The 14191-nt window shown below is 24.4% G+C and overlaps 10 protein-coding genes across 10 annotated transcripts, besides 19 other annotated features; 4 read left to right on the top strand and 6 right to left on the bottom strand.

Moving 5' to 3' along the window:
• Positions 1-422: 422 nt before the first annotated feature.
• Positions 423-476: a sequence feature (AT_rich).
• A 140-nt stretch (positions 477-616) lies between these two features.
• Positions 617-646: a sequence feature (AT_rich).
• On the top strand, positions 645-2300 carry EDI_331020 (actin-regulating kinase, putative; the record flags this gene model as incomplete). The annotated part of the gene is made up of 1 exon (XM_001741625.1): positions 645-2300. The coding sequence occupies one exon, from the start codon at positions 645-647 to the stop codon at positions 2298-2300; it is 1656 nt and encodes a 551-aa protein (XP_001741677.1).
• Positions 2301-2319: 19 nt separating this feature from the next.
• Positions 2320-2373: a microsatellite.
• Positions 2374-2692: 319 nt separating this feature from the next.
• Positions 2693-3208, bottom strand: EDI_331010 (eukaryotic translation initiation factor 1A, Y-chromosomal, putative; the record flags this gene model as incomplete). The annotated part of the gene is made up of 1 exon (XM_001741624.1): positions 2693-3208. The coding sequence occupies one exon, from the start codon at positions 3206-3208 to the stop codon at positions 2693-2695; it is 516 nt and encodes a 171-aa protein (XP_001741676.1).
• Positions 2745-2788: a microsatellite.
• A 234-nt stretch (positions 3209-3442) lies between the features above and the next one.
• Positions 3443-3502: a sequence feature (AT_rich).
• A 38-nt stretch (positions 3503-3540) lies between these two features.
• On the top strand, positions 3541-4401 carry EDI_331000 (60S ribosomal protein L7A-2, putative; the record flags this gene model as incomplete). Its single annotated transcript, XM_001741623.1, has 1 exon — positions 3541-4401. One exon carries the CDS (start codon positions 3541-3543, stop codon positions 4399-4401), a length of 861 nt encoding a protein of 286 aa, XP_001741675.1.
• An 18-nt stretch (positions 4402-4419) lies between these two features.
• Positions 4420-4489: a sequence feature (AT_rich).
• A 4-nt stretch (positions 4490-4493) lies between these two features.
• On the top strand, positions 4494-5126 carry EDI_330990 (uncharacterized protein; the record flags this gene model as incomplete). The annotated part of the gene is made up of 1 exon (XM_001741622.1): positions 4494-5126. One exon carries the CDS (start codon positions 4494-4496, stop codon positions 5124-5126), a length of 633 nt encoding a protein of 210 aa, XP_001741674.1.
• A 370-nt stretch (positions 5127-5496) lies between these two features.
• Positions 5497-6998: a repeat region.
• A 41-nt stretch (positions 6999-7039) lies between these two features.
• Positions 7040-7110: a sequence feature (AT_rich).
• Positions 7111-7954: 844 nt separating this feature from the next.
• Positions 7955-8373, top strand: EDI_330970 (uncharacterized protein; the record flags this gene model as incomplete). Its single annotated transcript, XM_001741621.1, has 2 exons — positions 7955-8074; positions 8179-8373. 2 exons carry the CDS (start codon positions 7955-7957, stop codon positions 8371-8373), a joined length of 315 nt encoding a protein of 104 aa, XP_001741673.1.
• Positions 8374-8432: 59 nt separating this feature from the next.
• Positions 8433-8768, bottom strand: EDI_330960 (uncharacterized protein; the record flags this gene model as incomplete). Its single annotated transcript, XM_001741620.1, has 1 exon — positions 8433-8768. The coding sequence occupies one exon, from the start codon at positions 8766-8768 to the stop codon at positions 8433-8435; it is 336 nt and encodes a 111-aa protein (XP_001741672.1).
• Positions 8733-8828: a sequence feature (AT_rich).
• Positions 8829-8867: 39 nt separating this feature from the next.
• EDI_330950 (uncharacterized protein) lies at positions 8868-10599 on the bottom strand (the record flags this gene model as incomplete). The annotated part of the gene is made up of 3 exons (XM_001741619.1): positions 8868-10102; positions 10343-10469; positions 10525-10599. The coding sequence occupies 3 exons, from the start codon at positions 10597-10599 to the stop codon at positions 8868-8870; spliced, it is 1437 nt and encodes a 478-aa protein (XP_001741671.1).
• Positions 8958-8993: a microsatellite.
• Positions 8999-9173: a microsatellite.
• Positions 10257-10312: a sequence feature (AT_rich).
• Positions 10452-10493: a sequence feature (AT_rich).
• A 110-nt stretch (positions 10600-10709) lies between the features above and the next one.
• On the bottom strand, positions 10710-12253 carry EDI_330940 (uncharacterized protein; the record flags this gene model as incomplete). Its single annotated transcript, XM_001741618.1, has 3 exons — positions 10710-11941; positions 12006-12132; positions 12179-12253. The coding sequence occupies 3 exons, from the start codon at positions 12251-12253 to the stop codon at positions 10710-10712; spliced, it is 1434 nt and encodes a 477-aa protein (XP_001741670.1).
• Positions 10731-10817: a microsatellite.
• Positions 11943-12004: a sequence feature (AT_rich).
• A 50-nt stretch (positions 12254-12303) lies between the features above and the next one.
• Positions 12304-12470: a sequence feature (AT_rich).
• On the bottom strand, positions 12459-12971 carry EDI_330930 (uncharacterized protein; the record flags this gene model as incomplete). The annotated part of the gene is made up of 3 exons (XM_001741617.1): positions 12459-12525; positions 12572-12732; positions 12777-12971. 3 exons carry the CDS (start codon positions 12969-12971, stop codon positions 12459-12461), a joined length of 423 nt encoding a protein of 140 aa, XP_001741669.1.
• Positions 12734-12759: a sequence feature (AT_rich).
• Positions 12972-12980: 9 nt separating the features above from the next.
• Positions 12981-13093: a sequence feature (AT_rich).
• On the bottom strand, positions 13086-13940 carry EDI_330920 (uncharacterized protein; the record flags this gene model as incomplete). Its single annotated transcript, XM_001741616.1, has 1 exon — positions 13086-13940. One exon carries the CDS (start codon positions 13938-13940, stop codon positions 13086-13088), a length of 855 nt encoding a protein of 284 aa, XP_001741668.1.
• A 159-nt stretch (positions 13941-14099) lies between these two features.
• Positions 14100-14129: a sequence feature (AT_rich).
• The last annotated feature ends 62 nt before the right edge of the window (positions 14130-14191 follow it).

Genomic DNA, 14191 nt, shown 5'->3' with positions numbered 1-14191 from the left:
ACAAAAGAAATTGTAAAAACTTCTAATGAAGAAAAACAACTACGTGACTTACAAATGAGAGCAGAAGAAAATCGGAAAAAAATTGAAGAAATGGTTATTTCTCTCACTAAAAAAATTCAAAACACTAAACAAATAGAACAAAGAGTAGGAACAGAAGAAATAACACAACAAGATGCTATGATGTTAGAAGAAGCACTTGAGATGGTTAAACAAATGAATGAAATGAATAAAAAATCATTAAATGAATTAAAAAAAATTGAAACTGTTAAGGCTCTAGGTGAAAAAGTTCGAAGAGATAGTTGTAGCTTGATACCTAAAGATAATTTAATGGAAATAAATTGAATAGTTGTTTTTCTTTTTAAAAATACAACATTTCATTTGTTTGTTAATAAATAATTTTATATCAGTCACATTTGTATATCTTTATTAATTTAAAACTAAACACAATAATTAATTAAAATAATTAAAAATTAAAACATCTAACAATAAGTGAAAAAGACAAACAAATACGTTAAAAGTAGGATTGTCTTATTAAAGTTTCTATAAAGTAGAAAAAAATTGGAACAACAATTCATTCAAAGCTTACAAAAAAATTTAACAATTCCATTCAATAATCTTAAAATTCATTTATTTAAATAATTATAATGGGAAATACTCAAATCCAACTTGGAAATCAGTCAATACTCATTGAAAGAGAATTAGGAAGTGGTGGATTTGGAAAACTATATCTTGCCCATCCACAAAATAATTTATCAATTAATTATGCCTTGAAAACACAATCCTTTTTTGATCAACAAAGATTAGACCAAATTAAAAAAGAAATTGCTATTCAAAAAAAATGTTGTCAATGTGAATTTGTTTGTCAATTATATCTTTCTGCTGCATTTTCTAATCCTAGAAAAGAAGTGTTAATGTTAATGGAATATTGTCCTTCTTCATTAGTTCAAATCTTAGAGAAATCATATCCAAAAGGATTACAAGAATCTATTGTACTTGGTATTTTCTATCAAATAGCTAATGCAATAGCATTTCTTCATTCTCAAAATCCTCCTATTGTTCATAGAGATATTAAAATTGAAAATATTTTATTTTCTTCAACAAGAAAATTTAAACTTATTGATTTTGGAAGTGCTACATTTGAATCTGAATTATTACGAAAACAAGGAGATTGTGGTATCGTTGAAGAGGAAGTTAATAAAATGACTACTCCTGAATATAGAGCACCAGAATTAATTAGTGTTTATGAATATCTCCCAATTGGATGTAAAAGTGATGTTTGGGCATTTGGCTGTTTAGTTTATAAATGTTTAACTCTACACACTCCATTTGAAGATAGTCCAATGAAAATTCTTGGTGTAAAATATGATCTACCAAATTGTTCTCCTCTTCTTCAAACTTTATTTAAAATGATATTTATTAGAAACCCAACACAACGAGCTGATATTTTTCAAATACTTGGTTTTATTACAGATTCTACTAAATTACCAAATCCTTATATTTCATTTAGAAAACCTTTTCAATTCTATCACAACCAAAATGTTCAACAACCCCAACAACAATCTATCAAAGATATAAAAATACAAAAACAACCATGTCACCAAAATAATGAACAAAATGAATTAAAACATAAAGACGATAGTATTAAAGTAAGTGGGACAAAAACTTCTATATTATCTAATCAACAAAACACTTCTGAATTTTCAAAAAAAACTCATGTAGAAGTTAATGAAAATACAATTAACATTTGTGGCAAACTTGCAAAAGGATTACCTCGATCTCCAAGAATAGCAAATACTCATTCATCAAGACTTCCAAAAGAAACTCCAAAACTAAATGAAAATCACCAACCTCATGACTTTGGAACCTTTAATTTTAATGAACCTGTAAAAGTTCTTATCCCTCGTCAAAAACAAGAAACAGGTCAATCATTCGAATTTAAAGATAAATGTTCATTTGATGAATTGAGCCAAGACAAAAAACAACTTCACACTAGTCATGGTTCTTGTCAACAATCTCTTAAAGTTTCTGGAACTAAACAACCTGACATATCTTCTGAACCAATAAATCAATCATCTCCTTCTCTTTTTAATTTTAACTCAACAACCCCATCATATATTCCTCAAGCAAAAGTTATTCACCAAACAACTTCTAATTCCTCATTTGATTTTGGTCAAAGTTCATTTAAATCCACTCAAAAACAAAAAAAAGAATTTAATTCATTTGATTTTGATTCACAACCTATGACTTCAATTCCATCACCTATTCCAAAACAAAGGATATCCTCTACTTTTGTTTTCTAATACACATTATTTCATTAATTCTCTATTTTATTTTTTTTTTTTACGTTTGTTTTTGGTTTTAATCTTTTATTTTATATATGACAAACACTATTATTATAGAACATGAACCTTATGGTTTGTATTGACCTCTTCTATTTTATTTAACTGTATCATTACTCAATTGTCAGACTATGCGGCATATGCAAAATTAGGTGTTTTTGGATATTTCTTGGTTCTTACTATTGTTTCAATACTCTTATTAGTTCTTTATGTTATTTTATTTAGAAAAAAACATGGTCCTGAAGTTACAGTTGTTAAAATGGCTTAGATAAAATTTAAAAAAAAAAACAAAGAACCATTAAATCAGTTATTTACTCATAAGTTATTACTTATTGATCATTAAGGTTATTTGTTTAAAGATCATCCAAAGTATACACTCTGTTTTGGGCTGGAACTTCATAACTATCCTCTTCTTCTTCCTCTTCTTCTTCATAACTATCTTCTTCTTCATTTATTTCATCATCAGAAATATCATCTCCAACTCCAAATTTAATTCCAACATCTTTTTTCTCTTCTACATCTTCAGCAGGTAATCTATCAGGAATTTCTTTATATTTTTTTAATTGAATAATTTCATCTGAATTATATTTCTTAATAACATCGGCTTTTCCATCTTCATATTCTCTTAGTGATACTAAAATAACATCATTAACATTAATCCATACTTTTCTTTGCATTTGTCCTCGAATATGACATTGTCTTGTTTTTCCATCAAAACAATATGCTTCAAGTCTTCCATTTCCTAACATACGTGTAACTTGTCCATATTCTTGTCCTTCTTCTTTGAAGACTAATTCATGAATTCCTCCAACATTTCCTCCTTTTCTAGCTCCACTTCTTTTTCCTCCCTTTCCTTTACTACGTGGCATTTTTACATTTTCTAGTTCTTGAATGATTCCTTTTAAACCCTAGATCATTTCTTTGTGTTTTTCTTTTTTTTCTGTTTTCTTTTCTCCTCTACTACATTTTATCCACTTTCTAAAAATCCTAGTAATTTTGACGTCCCACTCTTAAGACTGAACGCAAATGAAATAAACATTCACAAACTCATAGCACCTTCGATTAATCAATATCAACTTATAATATCACATGCTGACTATGAGAAAAATAAAATATACTATAAATATATTATTAATTATTATTTTACAATTATCAAAAAAATACCCTCAAGGGTTACTAACTACGCAGTCCTTTGTTACTGATGTCTGGAAAATCTAACAAACAAAAACAAACAAAACAAACCAACCCACTTATTGTTGCTAATAAGAAGGTATTTGGAAAAGGTAATGTAGCTCATCCACGTGATTTGACCAGATATGTTAAATATCCACTATATGTTAGAATTCAAAAAGAAAAGAGATTATTAATGAAAAGATTAAAGACCCCACCAGCAGTCAACATCTTTGCTAATCATACTCTTGATAAAAGTAATGCTACTCAATTATTCAAAATTCTTGATCACATTAAACCAGAAGAAAGAGCTGCTAAATTACAAAGAATTAGAGCTGCTGCTAAAGAATTAGCTGAAAAAACACAAAAAGGTGAAAAAGCTACTGCTTCAAAGAAAACTGAAAAACCAGCTACCCTTAGTTATGGTATTAATAATGTTGTTAGATTAATTGAAAGAAAACAAGCTAAATTAGTTGTTATTGCTCATGATGTTGAACCATTAGAAATGGTTGTTTATCTTCCATACCTTTGCAAGAAATTACAAGTCCCATATTGTATTGTTAAAGGAAAGGCTAGACTTGGACAATTAATTCACAGACCAACTGCTGCAGTTGTTGCTGTTACTGAAACTAAGAAAGAAGACAAAGCTGCATTTGAATCACTTGTTCAAAACGTCAAATCTATTTACTTCGAGAATGCTCATATGTACAGAGAATTCGGTGGTAGAATTAATGGATTCAAACATAATGAAAAACAAAAGAAGATTCAAAATAAACTTAATAAAGATCTTGCTGATAAAGCAAAACAACAAGCTGCTTTAACTGTTACCACTGCTGTCGAAGAAAAAGCTGCTCCAGTTGCTGAAGAAAAGAAGGCTGACAAGACTGCTTAATTTTAATATCTCGTTATGAATTTATTTTATTATTTTATTTTAAAATATTGTTTTATAAAAGAGTTTTAAAACATTTATTAATAATTAAGTTAATGAGTGATAAACAACTCCAACAAGAATTACAAGAGGAATATACTAAATATCTTAGAGATGATTACAACAGGACTCATGCAACTAAGAAAAACTTAACTGAAGTTGAAGAACATAAGTTAAAAAGAAAAGAAGTTGAAACAGATTGGAATGATGATGATTTTGAAGGAGAAGAACGTGAGGATGAACTAACTGAAGAAGGGGCAATAGAACCTTTTAATCTTGATAGAGAACGAGAAGAAGGTAATTTTGATCGTGATGGTAATTATACAAAGTTTAAACGTGAGGATGGAGAAAAAGATAATTGGATAGAGATGGTGGAAAACGAAAGTAAAAGTATAAAAAATGAAAAAAAGTATAAAGAAATAAAACTAAAAGAAGTTGAACGAGTTAGAAAAGAAGAAGAACGTTGCAGTAATGTTGAACAAAACAAAGTTCAAATATATCAACAAATTATTTCTCTATTACTTCCTAATGAAAATTCAAAAAAGGCTATTTGCAGGTTAAAGAAAGAAAAAAAATTGGTTGAAATGAATCAGTTAATTGATGCTTGTGGTAATCTTGTGGATATTGGTGATTATCTAATTTATGAGAAAACCAAAGAACAACTTCAGCCATATGTTACTTTACATTAACTCTACGGTATTAGTACTCTACTTCAAAAAAAAATAAGACAAGTTATTAATATTTATTAGAACAAAGAATAGTTAGAGTTTTATTTCCTTTTTTATCTTTCTTTCTTCTTTTTATTCAAGAATTGAAAACATTTAAAATTATATCTCTTTTATTTTTGGTTAATTTCTTTCTCATGGAAAAAGGCATTAGTCCATATTTATAAAGGAATAATTATTACAGGGTATATTTATTGATATTACAATAGGTATTGTACTATTAAAACTTGTTATTGTTTGTTTTATTAGTTAACAAAATTAATAAATCTTAATTATTTTGGTAAATTTTAATGTGAATCGTTAATTTTCATTAAAATGAATTTGTTTAATTAAATTGAATATGTTCTACTTCTATCATAGAGATTAATTGAAAGATGTGAGAAATAGAATGAAACAGTTCTAATATATTAACAGAGATGAATATGTAGAATATTAAGTTTTTCATATTTTTAATGATTGTTTGTGGTGTATTTTGGGGGAAGTTGAAATGTAATTTTATTGATTTTAATCTTCTTAATAACTTTTAAAGTATCAACTAACTGATAATAATACGGTGAATAATTCTAGATATATTAAATTACTAATTGTCATAAATTCTCAAATAATTCAATGTAAATATTTAAAATAGAAATATAAATTAAATGTATAATTGTATATTGACATATATCAACAACCATGAGTAATAGTGTATTCTAATTTTATCAATTATGAATTAATAATATATAACTAAGATGTTGTAGGAATGAAAGAATTAACAAGAAGTAATAAATTAATAAAGTAAAATATGACAAAATCAATAATAATAAAACAATTAAGAGGAGTATTAAAATCAAAAACAAGAAAATTAATAAAAATAAGTAAATAATATATGAATAAATATTTAATTACACATAAACATGAATTAATAATAATTTAACTTCAAATACAACATAAGAAAGAATAGAAAGAATAGTGATATAAGAATAAATAGAATAAAATAATATAAGAATAAGAAGTAAATTAAATAGATCCATTCATAAATAATTAATCTTATTATCTTTACTAAATGAATGAAATAGAAATAATTTTATATTTAATGACCAATATTTGATTAATAATAATTTCATAAAACTAAATATACAAATTACAAATCATATATATTTATTATAATCATTTCAATTCAAATAAATAATATTTAAAATAATTAATAGAAAATCAAATATAATGATTATATTATGTTTTAATTCAAATAAAATGGTAATACAGTTATTAAATCAATAAAAATAATATTCTTATAAAATACTTTCATCATTCTTTTAATTATTTAATTTAAATTATAATTTATTATTTATTTTATTCATGAATTTGATATTTATATTTTAAATATATTCTTATTATTTAATTATTTCATTTCTTATTAATATTATTCATATTCATATTTCATTTAATTTAACTTATAATTTAATTTTATTGATATTTATATTATATAAATACAAATAGATTAATAAAATTGATATTTATTTATCTATAATATCAAATTCATTTAATTTATATTTAATAATACAAAATCATAAGTTAAATTATAGATTATACCAATATTAATTTTTCTTGTTTTATTGATACTGATATATTTTATAGTGTTTAATAATGATAAAACAGAAGGTATAAGAATTAATAAACATATACAATAAATAATAATTACTTTATCTCTTCTTTCAAAACCAAGATACTTGTGAGGATTATCATTGGTTACTCTTGGCGATTCAGCTAATCAATAATATATTTAACCACTAACATTAGTCATTGACATACTCTTTTCTTCATTAGTTATCAAAATTATGTATTTCTTTTTTTAATAGAAAAATACAAATAAAACTTAAATGAGTTTTTGAAGAAACTATTTATTTATCAAATAATATAACTAATAATTTAAAAACATATTCTAATAATATTGTTTTAAAGTAATTTAGTTAGTGTTAGTTCAGTTATTGAAAACACAAAATAAAGGGTCATGTTGCTTAAATAAGAACTTAAAAAAATGAAAGTCTAAAGTTTTATTGTTTTGTGAAAAATTAATGCCAAGAACGGAATTATATTCTTTTACTTAATGCTTTTGGAGTTATCTATTTTTCCTTAGTACGTTAAGAATTGGAATGGGTTAATAGCACATGGAATGTACCAAGATAAAAAATTTAATGTAAGATATACAGCCATTGATTATGTATATAATGATGCTCAAGATATTCAACTAATGGAGAATCACCAGATACAAGTGCTATATATGGATGTGCATCATTACTAGCAAAAAATATTAATCCCAGACATTCTTTCAAATGAACAATTTGGAAAAATATTATTCTGTAGATTTTATGTTATTATTGCTTTCTTCAGTTTAATTTATTAAGACAAACAAATTCATTTATTATGTCATTATTATGTATTGGTGTTTGGGCATTTATTCCAATGTCAATTGTTATTTCTACAAGAGGAAATGTTGAAGTTACAGTATGTTTATTTGTTAGTTTAGCATTTTATTTTTTGTGCGAAAGAGAAGTATGGTTATGTTCATTATTCTTTGGACTATCTATTCATATAAAGATTTATCCAGTGTTTTATGTATTACACCATTACACTCTTTTACCTAGTTTTTATCCAAATAAATCACTTTTTACTAAAGAAAGATTTATTGCAGTATTTGGAACAGCCTTGTTTTAATAGGATTAACAAGATATTATTACCGTTATGGATTTGAATTTCTTTGGAAAACTTATTTATACTATAGAATACGTCAGACTATGGCATAATTTATTAATATGTTGGTATTATCTATCAACTATCATTTGATCTCCCCAAACCAACAATACGATATTCATTTCTTTCTTTCAACAAATTTTTTGTTTAATTACAATTGGGTTAGATATTGTAAAAAAGATGTTATTTTCTGTTCTTATCTTATGATATGATTTTTGTTGCATTTAATGATGTATGTACAATGCAATGTTTGTTTTACTTCTATTTGTAGTACCAAAAATAATAGAGGGTATGGTATCTTATTTCTTACAGTATTTGTAAATTTACAGTATTAGATCGTATGGTATTTGAGTTTATTATAGATATAGACTTGAATTTAAAGGAAAGAATTCAATGTTTAGTATATTCATTTCAGAAATCATTGTATTTGGTACTAATATTATATTGGTTAATGTTATATCTACATATATTCACTCGGTAAATCATTAAAAAACAAAAAAAGTAAGTAAAACTGAATTAGTTTTTATTTATTTAAGAATTTTAAAGCATTTTTTCACGATCACTTTCTGTTATTATATCACACATATAACTTACAGTATCATCATTACTAACAAGTACATGTTCAGTAAAGGTTAGTGTTACTGTCCCTTTTCCTTTGAGCATAAATGATACACTCTTATCAATTGGAAGTAAATACTCACTACTTCCACTTCCATTCATACGACAAATTCGTATTGGTTTTTTCCCTTCCAAGACAATAAATACAACAACGTTATCATCTCCTGAATATGAAATTGTACGAAGAATGTATTGACTATGAACTGTAGTAATTTTAAGTGGTTTTTTATTATTTAAATTAAAAGAAACAATTTTCATAAAATAGAATAATAATTAATAAACAAAGTTCTGAAATAAATAGATAAAATTAAAAAAAAACCCTTTCAAAGAATTATTAAATAGTATAATAATAAAGAGTTAATTAATTTCAGAACTATTATCTCTCAAATTTGTTGTAGAAGTGCTCATAGATATGCTTGATATTTCACTTGTTAAATCTCCAAATTCTTTTTTTCTTTTCTTTTCTTCTCTTTTTTCTTTTTTCAGTGCTTTCTTAAGTTCTTTCTTTCTTTTTTCTTCTTCACGAATTTCCTTAAACTCCTTCCAATTTGAACTCCACTCTTTTTTTATTTGTTTCTTTTTCTCTCTCATTTGTTCAATACGTTTTTCTCTTATTTCTTTAAGTGACTCTATTCTTTCTTTATGTTTTTTTTCCATACTCTCAAACATATTTTTAAGAGAAGAATCATATAAAGAAGTTTTCTTTTTTTGACTTGATTTTAATTCATTTGAATTTAAAGAAAGATTTGATGATTTTAAACAATCTTTTGATATTCCAAGAATCCCTTTTCTTTTTTTAAGTTCATTTAATCGTTCTAACAATAATTGATTCTTTCTCTTCTTTTCTTCTAATTCAAAAAACTTTTCATCATATTCTTCCTTTATTAGATAAAATTGCTCTTCAATTTTATCAGCCTGTCCTACGTTGATATATAATTGTACATAATAATCATGAACAAATTGATTTAATGAATGAATTAAATTTTCATATGTATAATAATCATCAATATTACTTGTAAAAAATTCTAATGATTGATATATTTGTGAACTAATACTATTATTCAAATATTTTTTCATTGGAAGTGCATTTGTTTTCATTAACATAACTATGTCAATAACAATTTCTGGTGTTAATTCAATGAACCTGCAACTATCATCATCAGGACTATTCATTATATGTTTAGATAATAATAAATTATCAATATCAACTTCTTTATTTAACATGCTTCTTAGTTGGTGTGCAAGAATATCATTATCAGTTGTTTTAACACCAACAACTCTTGTAATTAATTGAGAAATAAATGTTAAAACTTTTGAATTTCTTTCATAAAAATCAATTCCAACAATTTGTTTAAAAAATCCAATATCATTAGAAACAATATTAAAGATACTTCTTACCATCACATTGAAGATATCATTTTTAATTAATCCTTCTTTATCTTCAACCAATTGGTCAATTCTCTTAAAAATAATTTTTACTAAATGAATAAAGAATGGAGAAAATTTATTTAAAATTTCTGATTGATGGTCATGAACACTATGAAATAATTTAACTAATGTCATTAAACTATTTACATAACTTTTATTGTTTTCTTCGGAATAATCCTCACAATTTCCATTTAATACATTCACATTAATTTGATCAATTAATTGTTGTTGGTCATAAATCAAATGAATAGCTGATTGAAAAAATTTAGGAATATATTTTAATGCAAATACATAGAAAAATATAGAAAAATATCCATCATTATTAAACAATATATTTTTATTATCTACAATATTATTTTATTTGATATTTTAATGATAAATCTTATTGAATTGGTAGTACAAACCTTTTGTAATAATTTGTTTATTAAATGCCCAAATAATTAATTCTTCTAATCTGCCATGTGCATGAAAATATTTCATTAAAATTTCTGCATTCTTAATGCATTCTTTGTCATTAATATTATAAATTAACTAACAAATAAATATAAAATATTTGACATGGTACAAGTATTTAAATTAATCAAACATTTGAACAAATAGCAAAAATAACACCTGACTCTTGGTTAAACAATATTTTATTAAAAGACTCAAGATCGAACATTATTGATTTAAAGTTCGAAATCCAAAAAAAAAATAATTAGTAGTTTGAAGTTAAATAAAGTTAATACTTAAACACCAAAAAACAAAGAAATGAATGAAAGGAGAAAAATGTTATTTCGCATCTTTTTTTAATTTCTTTTCTTCTTCTCGTTTTCTTTTCTTTTCTTCTTTTTCTATTTTCTTTTGTTCAGCTTTTCTTTTCTTCTCAGCTTTCTTTTCATCTTGTGTCACTTTCTTACTTTCATTTTTTGTTACTACTTTTTGTTGTTGTATATTTTCGTATAATTTTCCTTTATGACGTTCTAAATTTGATTGAACAGTAATTGGACCAGAAGTAGAGGTATTTGTTTTTAATAAAACATCAGAAAAAGTGTGAATTCCTTTTTTAACACGAAGTCGTTGTAATTGTTCTTTTAATTTCATATTTTTTATCTTCTTATCTTTTAGTATATTATTTGATTGATCAACCTTTTCTTTAATAGAATTTAATTGCCTTAATTTACTTTCTTCTTCACTACATACTGCTTTAAAATATGTATAAAACTCTCTTGAGAAAGTTTCAAAAGAACGAAGTACATTAGTATAAATTAAGAAATCATCAGAAGAACAACCTGATAATGATAATGCTTTTGATAATTCTACTCTAATTAATGGAGATAACATTCTTTTAATAGGAAGAATATTACATTTAATTAAAGATGCTAATTCATTTGAAGACATTTGACATACTTCTTGAGTTTGTTGTTTTTCTTCATATTTTGAATGTTCTAAAATAGTTTCAATTGATGTAAATTCTTCTAAATTATGTGCAACAGTAACAAGGTGCATAACATATGGTTCATTACATTTATTAAGCATTTTCTCTAAAGTGTCAGCAACAAATCCAATTTTTTCTATATATTGTTCAGTGTTTTGAAATGCTCTTCTGAGCATTCTTTTATTTTTCATAAAATTAGTTACTGTTAATTTAATAATTTTACCAAATAAATTGGAATTAAATCCTTTTTTCTTATAAATTGGATTATCAAGTAATTTAGATATTCCATTTAACATTGTAAAATAATTCATTGGAATTAATCTTAAATATACTTCAAATCCATTTTTTAATATTTGAATCATTTTTAATAAATCTTGAATATTTTTGTAATACCTTTCATTCATTTCTTTAGTATATTCATCTAAATTTCCTCTAAATAAATCAATATCAATTGAGTCAAGCATTGTACGATCTTCAAATAATGGTTTAATTACTTCTTTTGAATAATCAAAAAAATTATCAATAGCGTAAAGATAGTTAAATGTTGTAAAAAATCTATATGTCTCTACTTCATCACGTGCATTTTCTATAATATAAATTACTTTTTCTTATCTAATAATTCATCTTAAAAATTATTAAAAATAATAAACTTTTTTCAAGATATTCTTTTTCAAATGCCCAAATAAATAAGTCTTGCATTTTTCCATATGCAGAAAAGTATTCCATAATACATGAAGCATTTTTCTGACAAAACTGATCTGTAGGATCATATATTAACTATATTATTATATCTTTGTTGTTTCTCTTTAAAACTAAAACAAACATTACAACAAATTGACATTAGTAATCCACTATTTATATCAAACAATAAATTATTGAAAACATTAGTATCAGTCATCTTATAAACAAAAAATTTAAATAACCAGTTAATCAATTACTTCTTTATGGAATATTTTAAATTAATTTGAATAGTTTTATTATAATAATTTTATCATTTTAATGAGTTATTTTCTTGTAGAAATTAAAAAAAGGAAGAATAAGAATTTATTTTAAGTTTAGGTAAAATAACAAAAAAATTATTATTATTATTGAAAATGTGTTATTTATTTTTTAAAGCAAAGTTGACGTACAAATACTTCTAATTGCTCAACTTTCTTCCGTAAGTCTTTTCTAATAATTAATATTATCTTCTTAAATGATTTATTAAATAACAAACACTTCAGCATTTAGTTCAGCAAGACCAGCTACTGATTGTTCAATTTGACTAAATCGGTTTAATAATTGATCAACAGAGTCTGAGTAATCTAGTACTGATAAAAGAACTTGATTTGTACTTGCTTTGTGAATTTCAGTTGATTTTGAAGTAGCATCAGAACACTATTAATTAATAAAAAATTAATTTTACCTTAAACAAAACAAACGCTTTGAAGAAATACTTGTATCTTTGCGATATAATCATCAAGTGCACTTGCACAACATGTCGTTTGTTGATGAAGTGTATGAAGATAGGCAGCAGGATCAAGAGGTTCAAATGATGGGTCTTTTAGCATTTCTTCAGTAGGGACTAGAGGGATAGGACTAACCCATTCTATATCATTTTGTTGTTTTTCTGACATGAAGGAGTGATTTTATAGTTTTTTTTTAAAATACAAATAAACTAAAATATATTATTAAATATAACTATATTAAACTATTCATAAATTACTTTTTGTTTTTATAACAAAAAGTAATTAAAATTGTTGTTCAATTGATGACTTCCTTAAAAATGGATTTTGTATTGAATTATTAATTAAATCAAGTCGTGTTTCTTGGTTCTGAGTTTGTGGATTAAAATTAATAAATGGACTTGAGTGAGAGGAATGAGTAAAGACATTTGATATTTCTTCTAAAGCTGTTATTTGTTGAGGAGATAATGATTTTATAGAATCAAAGAGATAATACTGATGACAACTGAAATCAAGTGAAAGCATTAATCGAATATATTTTTTTAATCCATTTTCTAATGTTTCAATTGGTTCTATTTTATTAAGATTCTTTTTTACTTGTTCTATTAATATTGAATTCGTGGCAAGAAGAGTAAGTACACAAATATTTGATTCATCCGTAGGACTTGATGAATTTGAAATATTTAAGTCTTCATAGATTCTTGGTTTTTTTTCATTATCTCCTTTGAGAATATCAAATTTTGGTTTCTTTTTAGACTCAAGTTTAGAAGTGACTTTGATTGGAGCAGAAAAAAGTCTAGTAATTAATTGTTTATTATTAAAAATATCAATACGTACAATAAATAACATGTCTTCATGTTGACTAGATAAAACAGTTAATTTACTTTCTATTGAAACAGAATGTGTTGTTAATTGATGTATTTTATATTTAATTGGTGAAGCATTGACAAATGGAACTATTCGTTTATCAGGAGTATCATAAATTAATACACACTTAAATTCACACTCTGTTAATTGTATAGATTCTGAATGTAGTTGTATGACAAAATTATTTTGTTTAACAACAATGTATATCTCTTTATTCCCAATAACTTGTGTCCGAGCACAAGTTTGACGTTCAACAAAAATTGATTGGTTCATATCAATTTATTATTCTTTTGATTTTAAAGTTTTAAAACTAACTTATCAAAAGTATATCATCAATAATTCAAACAATTTCTTTTGAATTTTTTTTCAGACTTCTCATCATTCTTCTTTAATTATGAAATTTCTTTTGGAAATTTCCTTTATTCTAATTTCTTATTTTTTTCTATTAATTATTTATTTAAAGGTCTCTACTTTCTTGTTAGATGACTCACTTCTTTTTAATTTTTATTGTAACACTCTCAAAA

Source organism: Entamoeba dispar, genomic scaffold (genome assembly GCF_000209125.1).
Source record: "Entamoeba dispar SAW760 scf_1105229463809 genomic scaffold, whole genome shotgun sequence".
NCBI lineage: Eukaryota > Evosea > Mastigamoebida > Endamoebidae > Entamoeba > Entamoeba dispar.
Note: the sequence above shows the minus strand (reverse complement) of the source record. Positions and strands in the feature narration are given on the sequence as shown.